A 15,609-nucleotide genomic window follows, 5' to 3' on the forward strand; every position below is an offset into this window, starting at 1 on the left:
TCTTCCCTAACCCTAGTGTGATCGTCGACGGACGTCATCCCTCATATGTGACGGGTTAATATGACCATAGATGCCGAAAGCCAGAAATCTAATTCCTAATTCTAATCTTAATTCTAATTCCTAATTCTAAGAGAACCACAAGGACATACCTCGAGGACCAGTTCTACTCCACGGACCACAGTTTGAGATACGTGCCACAGAGGTTTAACCTAAATCCTTCTATTTGATGATGACTTGCATGGTTAGATTTAAGTTTACCGCCCGTTTCAGCAGCGAGACTGCCTGAGACGTGGACCCACAATTTAACGTGGGATCCGAATTGATGTGATTTGAGTGTTTGTGTAGTCCTCCTGTCATATATGCTATACGTAATACTTACTTCTTTTGTAATGTTAAAAGAGTATTCTTATCACTTTCAGCCATGACATAATGGAGGAATGTTGGCACAAAAGGCCAAGCAAACGACCTTCATTTGCAGAACTATCGGACAGGTTAGGATCTATCCTAGAAGAAGGAGCGAGACAGGTAACTACGAAATATTTCATTTTAATACCTATATTTGTATTTATCCATCTTCCTATGGATCGATTGATCTCTTTCTATGTGTTGGCTTCTTTTTCCTCTACTTTCTCGTTAAAAAAATGTTTAAGAAATAATTTCAATTACTACGTAGGTATATACGAATGTCCGAGAAAGAATGTACCCATTAAAAAAAAAATCTCGGGCCCCCTAATGTGATATTAGAATCCTTTATATACCAAAAACCAGGAAATAAATCGAAGTTTTTCACATTATACGTGTTAACATTGCAGTTGATATGAAAGGTCGCCTCACCATTGAAGACTAAAATCATTTTCCAGGAATAGCAACATGTCTATACTGAAGATATTGCGAAGTTTTTGTCATCTTCAATGACTGCCTGCACAAGTTGCAGGTTGTAAGCCTTGAATTCCAAACGCTTACGAAGAACATCCCAGACAGTTGAGTGGGGCAATGCAAACTCACGACCCGCTTTTCGAACTGATTTTGTGGGGCTGTGTTGGAAGGATTGCCGAACTCAATACACTGTCACCTCTGAATGTGAAGTGCTTTTGCTCTTGCATAGGCGATCTTATCTTCATGAGTTGTGTATGCCAACGCTTAATGGAGTCCTTGCCAGGTGAATTGACCCCAAACTGTCGTTGAAAGTTGCGTTGAACTGTAATAACGGACGTTGTTCTTGCGTATTTCATTCCCTTCTGTTGTGTGGGCACCATCTTGAAAAAATACGGACTTCGGAACGGCGGGCATTTCAATCAAAACTTGCAATATCTAATATCAATCCTTGTCACTTACACCTCTCTCTGGGCACCTAGAAAATATAAAGAAAATGGTACAGTTTTTCGGACACTGTATTTTCTAAAGGTGCATGTGTAATAAACTGTGCTAAAGGTAGTAAGAGGATTAGACATACAAGTTTTAATTTTGTCAGGTAGACTTTAACGGCTTGAGGATGTTTGCTGCCATCTAACGGTGTGATGTGCAACTTGTAGCATTGTAGGTTACAAATACATTATTGTTTCAGTAGTAGAACATGGAGTATACATATCCACCGTTACCACTGAAAATGTTAAGGAATTGACTCCACTAACGAACTCGGCTGAAATATTCTTCCTAACTTTCTACTGCAAAGATAAAAAAATCAGAAACTTGCTTTCGTTTAAGAGTTAATATGTGGAGTAACGAATGGAGTAACGGAAGTCGCCGTTCCTGTTAAACGAATGGACTTCGTTAACGCACTTGGCAGAGATAATTGTTCTGTTCAACTACTGAAAGAAAACATGCTTTCGATCAAGCGTTATGGTGTGAAGTAACGGAAGCACGTATTTAATCCCATTTGCATGATCTTAATAATCTATAACAGTAATCATTAGTTTATAATGCGCTGCTAGGTAGGACCAAATAAGATCTACTTCGTGTCCGTGGCAAATATAAAATAAATAAAAATAAGCATGCAACGGTGGCAATTTAAGAAGAAATATATTTTTTCTATTATGTGAATCTTTGTTCTATTGTATATACTCTAGTCCTTCTTTTTTCTGTCTGCTGTAGGAATTTCATCATATTGTTGTAATTTATTTAAGTCTTTTCTTAATATTTACAATATTATCAATACATTTCAAGTGTATCTCATATACTTATTTTTCCATTACATGACATGGTTAATATGACTTTCGTGTCTCTAATCTTAAGAGATTCGGAGATATGGGATATAATAACTGTAATTCGGAGATATAATAACTGTAATCCCTATCTCTTTTCTTCTCACCCCATTTTCATCCCTTCTAAGGTCAAATATTGAAAAACACTGAAACACGTGTTTAAGTATTTTAAATGAGAAGCTCATATATCAAAGTATACGATTAGCCCTCAGGGATTCGAAGATATGGACATTTTAATATAATAATTGGCACCCCTATTTGTTCCTCTTACTTTCAGAATTTCCAAATATGCTTCTTTAGTGGTATCTCACGCCACAAATGCTATGCACTGACCAAATGTGAAGTTTTTAGCTTAAGCGGTTTGGCTTTGGTGTTGATGAGTCAGTCATTTAGAACTTCTTTTAATAGAGAGGTTCTTTCGTTAAATACTTCATCAGATAGAAAAAAGAAGTTGGGAGAGAAAAGAAAATTAAAGATTACAGAAGTACTTTGAGGCGTTCTGGTGTGTGCCATCTTGCAACCTATATATATAAATAAAGATGAAAGTGACTATGTTTTTGACTTAATAACTCTTGAACCACCCAACCGATCTCATCAAATTTTTAACATGGATGGCGATGCAACTTAGGAAAGGGAATATATATATATATATATATATATATATATATAATGTGTGTGTGTGTGTGTGTATGTATCTATATATGTATGTATATAAATGATCGAAAATATCCTGTATTAGTGTCAAATCAATAGTTTCCGGGTCGCTAAGATAAACACTGACATTTCCAATGCCGTTTAAATCCAAATTCAGCCACGCTACTTGTGGGAGGGGGAGGGAGGAGATAATGATCGAAAATGACTCATATCATAGTACTAAAAGGTGACTGACTAATGGAATATATTTCTAATTTTTTTTATTGTAATTGACGCTAGTATATATATATATATATATATATATATATATATATATATATATATATAAATCACAATGGTAATGCCAGGGTCACGAGGTGTGTAAACTGGACAGGTTTCAGTGGAGGTTGATAAACCTCATAAGACTGGCCTAATTCACAGGAATTCTAATTCATAAGAAAGAGCTAATTGTTGGACGAAACGAAATCAAGTAAATGTCATGAAAAGTTAGCAACAGTAATTCAAAAAATATAAATGAACTACTATCAATTACCCGCTTCGCTGAGTTAAAATAAGAAAATTGATAATATGTTCCGTTAGTCAGTCACTTTTTATTACTACTGAAGCGCTCTCTAATATCGGTCATTTTCGATCATTTTTATACATCTCCTCGTCTCCCTTCGCCAAATTGCGGTGCTGAATTTGGATTTAAACAGGATTAGAAGTGTCACTGTTCATATCAGCGATCCCGAAAACTATGGATTCGACACTAATAAAAAAAAATGAAATGAAATCGTTAAGTTTTACGTCCCACGGTTATGTCGGTTAGGCTAAAGGAGACGGTGATGATGAGAAATGAATGAAATGATGGGATGAAGAAAGTGGGAGGAAACGGGAGAACCCCGAGAAAACCCACGAGCACGATGTTTGTCCACCACAAAGTCCACACGGCGAGAATTGGGATCGAACCAGGAACTCCAAGCACCGGAGGTGAACGCTCTACCACTGAGCCCCCGCGCCCCCCGCAAGAGAATAATATCGGTCATTTTGGATTATTGTAATATATATATATATATACCGGGTGATTCAATAAGAACGTACCAGGCCTATATCGCAGCTAATACTGCACGTAGAGCCTTCAAACAAAAATTTGCATTACCAAATCGTATGTGTCGAATGCAATAAAAATAGTAGAGAGACCAGTGGCGTATCGTGAATATCTCCAACGGGGGTCATCTGCAAAATTTGACATGAAAACAGGGGTTGGTTGTGCCTCCATTGAAACAAGCGCACAATGGGAGAAATGTCAAGAGGACCATCTTTCACCTAGTAATGCGACCGTGTTGCTGGCAACGAGGAAGAAATATGCCAACGTGCTTCCTCTCGACGTTTCTCCCATTGTGCGCTTGTTTCAGTGGAGGCACAACCAATCCCTGTTTCCATGTCAAATTTTGCAGATAACCTTCTTGGAGATATTCACGATACGCCACTGGTCTCGCCACTATTTTTATTGCATTTTACACATACGATTTGGTAATGCAATTTTTTGTTTGAAGGCTCTACGTGCAGTATTAGCTGCGATATAGGCCTGGTACGTTCTTATTGAATCACCCGGTATATATATATATATATCCTCCTTCCCCTCCTCAAAGTTACGGGATTGAGTTTGGTTTTAAATGTCATCGGAAGTGTCGTTGTTCATCTCAGCAATCCCGAAAACTACGGATTCGACATTAATATTGGTAATTTTCGATCATTTATATATATACATATCCTCCCTCTCCTCCTCCAAGTTGCACAGTTAAAATGAAATAATAACAACCATTCCAGACCCGAACCTCATCTATGTTGAAAATTTGATCGAAATTGGTCGGATGGTTGAAGAGTTATTAAGTCAAAAACATAGTCACTTTCATTTTTATTTAATATAGATAAAGGAAATAAAAATAAGATAAAAAAATCTTGTGTATAAAAGTAAGTCTTTTAGACTCTCTTGTGTAAAAGAGAGAATATATTAAAAACAAAATACTGTATCAGAAAAAGGAATAAAATAAAGATGGTTGAGATCAGAAAATAATAAAGTAAACGCAAAATATAAAAATGTGAGCCATATATATATATATGTATATATATTGGGCAATTCTGTTCCACGTAACTCCGCAGCGGTTCTTGACTTCGCCACATCACCTTGTATGAGGACGTTTCCGAGGTCGATTCTTGTTATATAAATAATTTCCAGTCAAGACTTACTTTCTTTCATACATATCACCTTTTCTTCCTACAATATGTCCAGCCAGCCCAATGCACTTCCTTTATTTTCATGATAATATCTGTAACTCCTATTATCTTTCTATGCTATCCATAGATCAAATGAAGCAAGCACAATACATTCGTTGAATTTTTTTTGCTTTAAACACACTGGCATTTAGCTTTTCAATGTGAATTTTTTCCTTTCAAATGCGCTCCATCTATAGTCATCAACAGAATTTCTCGTAGGGGAGCGGGGAGACAAAGTTTGTAATCCTTTGGTTTTTATTTTTATTTTTTATTTATGGCTGTTGGGCAAATAAAGCTTAACTTGGGGATAGGGGAAGGAAAAAAACGTGGAAGAGATCGCCTAGTGAATGATTTGTAAAGTATCATCCCGGTATTACTGCCATAGTTCTAGCAAAAAGGTAAACACTTTTGTTTCTCTTGATCACCTACTATCATATAACAAGAACTTTTGAAAAGTTGAAGAATTATGTTTAAGAAAATTTTGCTTGCGCTCGGAAGTTTAATTCAATTATTAATTCAGTTGAATTCCGGAAAGGGGCAACGGCCCCGCCTTGCCCTCGTCTCTTGCGGATGTCCATGACTTTAGCTAAGCTTAATAAATCTACTTCTTTACTTTATCATCCATGAATATCTTCTATCCCAGATAGACTAGATATCCACTTTTTCTAATTCCGTATTTTCAGCTTCAGTCCTTCACTTCGTTGCGAACTTCTTGAATGTCATTCTCATCGTTTTAATATTTATTTATTTATTTATTTTCAAATACACACACACACACACACACACACACACACATATATATATATATATATATATATATATATATATATATATATATATATATAATGGTTGGATCAAAGGAATCCCGAGGCCTAAATAGTAAATGAAATAATTGCCTAAAAATAGTTAAAATATAATTGTCTAGGGCTCAGATTCCTATGAACGAAAAACTTTGAAAATGTTTTTTCATTTATGCCCTAAAAATAGCAAAATATGACCAAAAATATGTGAAATGGCACACAAAAGTAAATGTTTAAGAAAAATCTCTAACAAGAGCAACTTGTTAAGGATTTACAAAGTTATTTTGTCTTAAATAAATACTGTATCATTAATTTCTGAAGCACCGATCTCAACGTGTTGTTGATCTCATAAAGAGAAAGCATGAACGAAAGTAGTTTACTTCACTTCATTTCACTTTACTTTTTAACGCAAAGAAGTGAAGTGAAGTGTGCTAATAGTTACATATGAGCAATTTAAGCAGTACCAGCACCTAAAAATTTATACGTACGGTACAATGTGCAACAAAGAAACTGGACTTCAGGTATCTCTGCAGGAGAGGAGAAAGAGAGAGACAGAGACAGACAGACAGGTTGAGGTAGTCATTTTCTTTCCGAAATTGGTTGATGCTACGTCAATTCAAGAACCAGTATTCCGCAATATTCGTTCGAATCCTGCTCTACAAGGCCAAAATTTTTAAGATAGGAAGTTTCAGATAACCTTGTTGCAAATGCAGATAAATATATTACCGAACAAAAACTGAAACTCGACTACAATATGACCAAAAATAGGATCTTATATCATTTCGGAAGCATATATGACCTAAAGCTAAATATGTGGTTCAAATATGCATTTATATGACCAATAAAAGTTGCATTATCATGCAAACAAGAGTCAGAAATGTGTTTATATTTAATTAGATATGTAAAAAGATATCAGAATTAAAATATGACATGTGATAGAAATCCGAGCCTTAATAATAACATACAATGAAAAACAATGCACTATAAGCTCTTTCGTTGAGTGACTTCATCAAATAGGGGAAGGGAAGGAGCACGGAAAAAGGAAAGAAAAGAAAAATTAAAGAAAGGAAAAAAAAACATGTGAATACCATTTTGAAATCCAAGGTCATACGTTTGTCACGCAGTACTGTTTTGTTAGCCTGAAAAGATATATACTTCGAAACTATACTCTGAATGTAAATAAATAAGTAAATAAATAAATAAAAATAAAAATAAAAATAAAAAAAAGAAAAAAAATAAAAGAAAATAACGATGATCTTAAGGAAAGTGAAGACGAGCTTCTTCAAAGTGAATGGAACAATGTCTAAGATAAATTAATTGTCAAATCATCCTTGACAATCAAGCTGATGACGAACTGTCAGTGTCATCACCTTGGGTATTGCAAGATAATAGCTATTTCATTCGACGTGGCAAACTTCTATACCTCAGGAACGTTTAAGGACTTATTATTTATTTATTTATTTATTTATTGGTGTGTATATGTGCGTGAGAGAATATTGGTATAGTTTCATAATTTTATTTATTTATATATTTATTTATTTTCTATTGCAGCACTACATTGATCTGAACAATCCCTACATGGAAATGAACCACCGGTGCTGGGAAGCGAAGAACGATTTGTTAGCTGTTATGAGTGAACCAAGTTACATGAATATCATGAGAACTCACACACCACAACGCCAAGGGTGCGTGAATGTGCCAAACGAGAACGCTCCAAGAGATGATTATTTATGCATGAACAGCCCAGTGCCTACCTCGCCACAGAGTCCATCAGAAGGGTATCAAAATCTTCCAACAACGAAGAAAGAACAAGTGGATTTACTTACAGGAACACCAAATGACTATTTAACAATGACTAGTCCTATCACAGACAGGCCAAAAACTAATGGCGAAAACAAATTTACTTTTGACTTTTCGTGATATTCTTTGTTGCTGAACCAAGTCGCTATCAATAAATAATTATTTTTTATGTCCATAGTCGTCAACTAAAGTGCATCCTTCTCTATAGGAGAAGTGACTCAAGCAAGAGAGACATCGCACCGACAACCTTCTGAATTTCTTCGTCACTTTTTCTTCCTTCTAGTGACGTTTTTATTTCAAAGACTGATTTACCTGCCGTGTAATAATAGAGTGCGGCAACGAAATATGTTAGCGAGTAGGCCATTTCTGTTTTCCTAGTATAAAATTAATTCTTTTTTCGATATTAGGAAGTATTTTTCTTGCTATATATAAGTGGAAGTGACAGTCAAATTCTATAGTAGATTTAAGACGACGTCAATCAAGGTGTTTATACAGGGTATTTCAAAACAGTGCCGACAATGTTTGGGAGGTGATTCTTGATACCAAGATAAGACGAAAAGTATAGACCAACCTGGGTGTAGAAATCCATCATTTCGGAGTTATGGGCTCCCGAAAGCATGAAAAAAATGAACTTTAAAGGTCCATAGCTCCAATACTATGGGATCTACAGTGGTTGGATTAAGACTTCACTTAGGAACCAAAATGTACGTTATCCAAAAATATATGTTTCAGTATCCTGCGGTACTCACGCAACAATTTTTAGAGAGGGAGTTTGGACTGGTATATAATTTGAAGTACTTACTAACTACCTCTATAAAAATTGTTGCGGAAGTACTGCAGGATCCTGAAACATGGATATTTGGATAGGGCACATACTAGTTCCTAAGTGAAGTCTTCACCCGGCTACGGTAGGTCCCATAGTTTTGGAGCTATTGACCTTTAAAGTTATTTTTTTTTTTTTTTCATGTTTTCGGTAGCCTATAACTAGGAATGGAAGCATTTTTACACCCAGGTTGATCTATAATTTTGTCTTATCTTAGTGTCAGGAATCAGCTTCCAAACGTTGTCGGTGTTGTTTTGAAACATCCTGTATCAGTGGAGGTGACAATCAAATACTATAGTCTATTTAAGACCCCAATCTACTATTTATATATTTAGATGATTTTAATTTTTATTTTGTAATTCTTTTCTAGAAGTAGATTTTGTTTATGAATATAGCGATAGTTGTACCAATTGAAATGGTCCTTGAAGGACAATACTTTGAATGTAATGATCTCTATTTGTTGTAATGATTCTATGAATGTATTTAATTTTGAAACCATCATACTCAGTTCCATATTCATTCCATGTTCTTTCATCAAACACTCTGATAAAACTGCAGTATTATTTACTTTTATATATACATATTGAATCCTTTGTTATTGAAGTCGCTTTATAAAGCAAAAATTTCAAGTTCTAATGAGAAGACGAAACAGGTTCTGATTTCTGTATGTCTTTATTTTTATCGCTTATTTTGTAACAAATAAATTAGTTCTGAAAATATTTGAATCTGTGATTAAACACAAACTATTTGCTGAGCAAAACAATATATTCACATTAAAAAACTACATACGTGTTACAGTTTCACCAACTAACACACGTATGTAGTTTTTTTAATGTGAATATATTGTTTTGCTCATCAAATAATTTGTTTGTGTTTAATTATATACCAAGCAAAGTTTCTACTTATGGAAAATATTACACTTGAATCTGTGATTGAAAGACCAGTACTAGTCCAAAATTACATTTTATGAATATTTCAGTAAAAAAAAAATATATATAATGCTGTACTACTCACGAAATTCATTTTCAAATTACGTAATAACTAAAAACTTTTTATAACAGTCTATAGCAATGCGTTGTTCTTTGCATTCAACAATTATTTTCGACGTTAAGTATAATGGTGTATTTTGGACTTGTACTGTTCTTCCACTCACCAATTCAATTGATTCATTATGTTTAATGCTGTTCCAACATACAAATATTTGTGTCCTTTGGTATTTATTCAGTATGTACCAACGAGCAAAATGATCTTCTTGGTAAAATTTCTCTGGTCTTTTCCTAACTACTGCAATATCCTTGTAACTCTTACACTATGAACCTAAAATAACTAATTATCAGGTACATATTTTTTTCTTAAAGCCTACACAAATATAAGCATTTAAGTAAAACAAAATGTGAAATGTATCCTTTGGTTGAGCAACATTTTCGAAGTTTTTCTACTTCAGTAGCATCAGCATAAATAAAAAAAATGAATAAGTGGATACAATTTTCTTTGGAGCAAGGTGCGAAATCTTGGTATCGGGGAAGGGAGTTAGGAGGATTATTCCCACTTAATATTTTTGGAACAAAATTCCCCCACTAAAAACTTACTAGGGTGAATAAAATGACAATATTTTCAGAAGTTTGCAGATTAATGACAAATAAAGTGACACTATTGTCAGAAGTTTGTAGATTAAGGATAAATAAAGTGACATTATTGTAAGAAGTTTGCAGATTAATGACAAATAAAGTGACATTATTGTCAGAAGTTTGCAGATTAATGATAAATAAAGTAACACTATTGCCAGAAGTTTGCAGATTAATGATAAATAAAATGACAGTATTGCGAGAAGTTTGCAGATGTATGATAAATAAAGTGACACTATTGTCAGAAGCTTTTATATTAGTGACAAATAAAGTGACACTATTTTCAGGAGTTTACAAATTAATAACAAATAAAGTAACGTTATTGTCAGAACTTTGCAGATTAATGACAGTAGTCATACGTACTTAGCATGTGTTTCAAATGTAATTAACTGATGAACTAGTGATTAGCAATATCCTTATCTTACATAGTTTAATAATTATGAATTTTCAAATATTTGAACTCTTTATGTCGAAAAATTCTAGTACGAAGAACTTATATTTCCAGTATTGCCCCTCCCCTCCCCCCACACAGATTCTCCCACTTTGACTATTATTATTTCACACCCTGTTTCGGAATAGAGACAAGTTAATTTTCCAGTATTTAATATGATCAAATTGGCGTTAACTTTCTGAAGTTTATTTATTAATACTTTTTTCTTTCATTATACTCGTTTACTTGATATGTTTAGGTGAGTCCTCTTGTAAAAATAGCATTGTCGATACTGTAAACACAATTAAAACCATGAAACAAACCCATACAATACAACATAGCTAAATAGACATACAAATACATAAACTTCAGTACAGAACATAGTAAAACACCTACTTATACATATAACAATGCAAATAACTAATAGATATACAAATATACGTATAATAATAATTATTATTTACTGCCGTTTAACAAGATGTTGTAAGAGATAATGTCAAAGTTTCAATTATCCTATGTATGAATAATAATTAAAATTTGAGTACAATTATGTTGTAACTAATTCATACCACTCTTATGATGACAAATTTGGTATAGTTTAAAAAGATTAAATTGAGAAAAAATATAAATTACTTTCTGCTCTTAACTCAATTCTTTTTTTCTTGAAATTCTGTAATACTATATATACACAGTATACTTATCTATTAGTTTTTTTTTAAGAAACACTCAAAATTTTTAATCTTCGTTTCTGTTACTCTTTGCAGCAGTAAGTAATGTAATTTCATTCCATATACTTGTAACTTTTTTCCAGTTTTTCTTGCTTCATTTTTGCGCCTTGTATTGCATGAGTGACCAGTAATTCGAGTAACAGAACTTGGACAGTTATGACTTGACCTATGTAATGTACAGGGTAAACCTGAAAGACGTTCACAAACTCTGGAAGGTGATTTGTGGCATCAAAAGAAAACAAAAAGTCCTCTTGCATGTTGTCGAATTCTGTGTCGTGTATGCTGTGCACATCTTTCTGTTCCACTCCAATTGTCAGGATTCGATTTTCGATTCTAAGTTTGCATCCTTATCACCCTTACACGATGGGGAATTCGACTACATGCATAAGGAATTTTTGTCTTCTTTTGATGTCACGAATCACCTCGCAGAGTTTGTGGACATCTTTCAGGTTCATCCTGTATATAAACATATACTAACTGCTTCATGTATGCCTTCCGTATATATATATTAGTTGTGATATTTAAGTTATGTCAACACAAAGACATATTTATTGTTTCTCAGTTTGCTCATAATGATGACATTACCTACCTATTTTTTTTAAACTAAGCACAAATTATGTCTATTTAAGTATAGATCATTTCAGAAAATGTTTGCCAGCCTGAAAAGAGAAGAGAAAAAAGTTATTTAACGCTTAAATTTTACGTTTCTTAAAGGTATTTAATTTTTTGGATATGTTCTACTTTCTAGGATCATTATGGCTTACAACTGTATTATGCTTCCAGATAGTTGTAATAGATAACCCCTATTGGCGATACTGAAGTCATTTATATTAAGAATTGTAAACTATATACAGTAAACTCTAATTATTGGAAGAAATAGGCGGAACAGCAAAAGTGGATAATCCGTAAAATGGCAAACATTTCAAAATACTTTTGAACATTGTGTTTAGCTTATAGTAGGGGACCTACACATACAATTATGAGTTGTTTCCTGTACTTATATTTTCATTGGTTTACTTTTTTTTTAAAAAAAAAGTCAGTTGTTCCTTTTGGTTATTAACACACCTCTATTTTATTTCTGATTGAAGTTTTTTAACAATATTTTCCACAAAGTTTTATTTAAACAAACATGTTCTTTTAATACCGTAATTTATAGTTAAAAGTATAGAAAGAAAAAGAAAGGAAGACAGCGGATAATCGAAAGTTTACTGTATACGTAAAGTAAAAATAATGTATTGAATTAATTAGGACAGATAAACAGAATACAGGAAGCAAAATGCAACGAATAAATATGAGAAATAGTTTGTTTGAATAATGTATGCCACCCCTGTTATAGTTCCCCCCTTTCAATGATTTTTATAATGTATTATAGAATAATAAGGTTTTGACTATATGTAAATTTATTATCATATTGTACAGGGTGATTTGAAATGTAACAAGAAAAATGTTACGATATACAGTGAAACCTCCCTTAACGGACACCTCTCAATAACGGACACCTCTATAATACGGACACATTTTTTTGTTCCTGCAAAAATATATGTTCCCTTATGGAACAAAACCCTCTCTTTTACGGTCCCATCTCAGATACGGACGCGGACAGTCCTTTTTCTCCAACAGACCTTTCAATAACCTCTTCATAACGGACAGGAATTATTCTCGGTAGTGCGATATATTGTAGTACACAAAAAATCTTTTCAACACAAGTGTATCTATCATGAGTCTAAACCTGGTGAACCATCAAATAGAACAGCTTCAAGCTGAACTTGAAATTATTCTCTCTTTTTTTTTTTCTACCCGCAATAAACTGCTTTCTGGTGGAAATCCTAGAAAACCTTCAATACGCGATAACACTCATGCAGAGTCAGTCGTATGACCAAGAATTCTTTGCGAACTATCTTGCCTTCCCTAACAAATTTAGTCCTTTTGCCTCTGGGCCTTGCATCTTTCCCGACAGTTTCATAGGTAACAAAAAAACATTGTTTGTTTTACAATAACATTTTCAACGAGCAATGTTTCCTCTATTAAGTTTTTTTGGACAAGCAACATTTTTCTTTTACTGATGATACTGAAACAAGTCTGGGTTGGAGTTTTCCCGGCTTCCTTTTTCATTGTCTCTAAGAGGATATTCTTAGTGATTGGGGCTGGATCAATAAACATATGCACTCCCATATGCCTTATCATCCATTTGCCAACGAAAATACCGCTCCAGTACACAAACGCACACACACACATGTTTTTTCCGCAACCATACTGAAGATTCTCAGAGGACACTTGCTAATGAGTTTTTTACCCTTGTAGAGGAGAAATTATGCCCTTTCTCGCTAAACAAAAGAGTTTAGCCGATTAGTTGGTTCCTAACGCATCTTTTGAGAAGGTTTTGAGAATTTGAAATAAACGAGAAATGCTTAGAGTGATTGCATGTACTTAAGAAAATTAGCATACACGCATTATCTTTTGAAGTGCCGGTATACGAATATATTAACACATCCCCAGCAATAATATTATTTAACAAAAATGAATTTCTCCTTCATCCCTCCCAGCAATTCAAATAGTACTAAATAGAGTATTTTCATATTGAATTTTACGTATGTACGCTCATACATAATGAATTCACTGTATATTACTGCATACAATTACCGTTGTGAGAAATTAAATTTCTGAACCTCTCTGTAACGGACACCTCTCAATAACGGACAAAGATTCATGTCCCATTGGTGTCCACTATTCAGAGGTTTCACTGTATTATATTAAATTATGTAAACAGTTTACAGGGATATTTCATTGTGCAGTGTGACTATTGAAATCAAATCTACAATCTGCTACTCTAATATATAAAGTGTTTTGCAGTTTAGGTAAATGTCCCAACGTTTTTTGTATTTCATGCATAGTGATTTACTTGTAATGTATTGAAATACAAATTATCTTTCACGAGTCATTGTATAACAATGACGTTATTTATAGATCACTATCTCTTTCTCCCTGTTATATAAGTTATAAGCAGATATAAGCGAGCTATATATATAAGTTGTTCTTGGTTAAGAGCCCCAATCATGGCGAAATTAAAACATTGCTAATTTACACTAATTATGTAATATCTTCAAACAGATAAAAGATAATCGAAAAGTGAAACAAGAGCTCGCTAGACAATATTATTTTACATGATATACCATTATCACGACTCACTTATCTGCTTTCGATTTCCAGCCATTTAGAAAATTGGCATTTATTTTCGCGTTTATAAATGGCTGCAAAGTGGCTGCAAACGGAAAGCTACTAGGTGACTCATGATAATGGTATCCCATGTAAAATAATATTGTCTAGCGAGCTCTTGTTTAATTTTTCGATTATCTTTTATCTGTTTGAAGATATTACATACTTACTGTAAAATTAGCAGTATTTTAATTTCGCAGTGATTAGACCCTACAACTATTCGAATAAGAAGTACATCAGAAGTTGTACGCTAGGCTGAAAGAAGAAAAAAGATCTATTTAATACGCTAAAATTTACGTTACTTAGATATTGAAATTTATCGCATTTTTTAAAAAGAATATTGTTTTGTTACAATTTACAATAGTATTATTCTTGTTGATAATCGTTTATGTGTTAATATATCTGTTTTGTGTATTGTACTGCAATTTGAAATATGGACAATTTGTAAGTACGTGCATTGTATATTAAAGATTTATCAATAACAACCAATAAGAAAAAAAAAATATAATAAAGGTTTTTATTTCTTCAATGAATTTACAAACATTACGGACAGAACAATTATCTTATGAATTGTGATTCTCGCCTCAGAAATTTTCGTGAACTAGTTAGGAGTTCAGTAAGATGTTTCTAATTTTTATGTAAGCTTATGATTTACGTAACATAGATGAATAACAAGACGCCTCCATCAGAGATGGGATTGATTAACTTAAGTAAAGTTAAAGATTTTGCAAAATGATGTGCAAAATACATACTGCAATCAATATAACTGATGATGGGAGAATGGACTTTATGCGTATATATCAAATTGAATGAGCGGGCTGCCATAGGGTAATAGATCAATTTTGTATTAAATATATCGATAGTGCTTGTCAATAGCCAGTGTTGGTGGGGGCTACTAAACCTAGGTAAGTAGTCAGAGACACTGGCGACGTCAGTAACACCTGGGCGTCAAGAATTTGAATATTTTAGGTAACCAAAATAATTATGCGAAGAAGCACAAGATGATTACAGAACCACAAATAAGTTAAGTAAGTACAGGAGAGATTGAAAAAAAAAAAAAAAAACCTGAAATTTTCTCT

General features: G+C 33.4%; 1 protein-coding gene across 1 annotated transcript in view; it reads left to right on the plus strand.

Moving 5' to 3' along the window:
• Positions 1–15,013, plus strand: part of LOC145670458 (platelet-derived growth factor receptor alpha-like) — a 184,311-nt gene extending 169,298 nt beyond the window's left edge. The window contains exons 20-21 of the mRNA XM_081739165.1: positions 420–525; positions 7,463–15,013. Of these exons, the coding sequence (XP_081595291.1) occupies positions 420–525; positions 7,463–7,831 (475 nt within the window). The 3' untranslated portion in view covers positions 7,832–15,013. The remainder of the gene's footprint in view (positions 1–419; positions 526–7,462) is intronic.
• The last annotated feature ends 596 nt before the right edge of the window (positions 15,014–15,609 follow it).

This window comes from Thermobia domestica, chromosome 14, assembly GCF_964235325.1.
Source record: "Thermobia domestica chromosome 14, izTheDome1.hap1.1, whole genome shotgun sequence".
Classification (NCBI taxonomy): Eukaryota; Metazoa; Arthropoda; class Insecta; order Zygentoma; family Lepismatidae; genus Thermobia; species Thermobia domestica.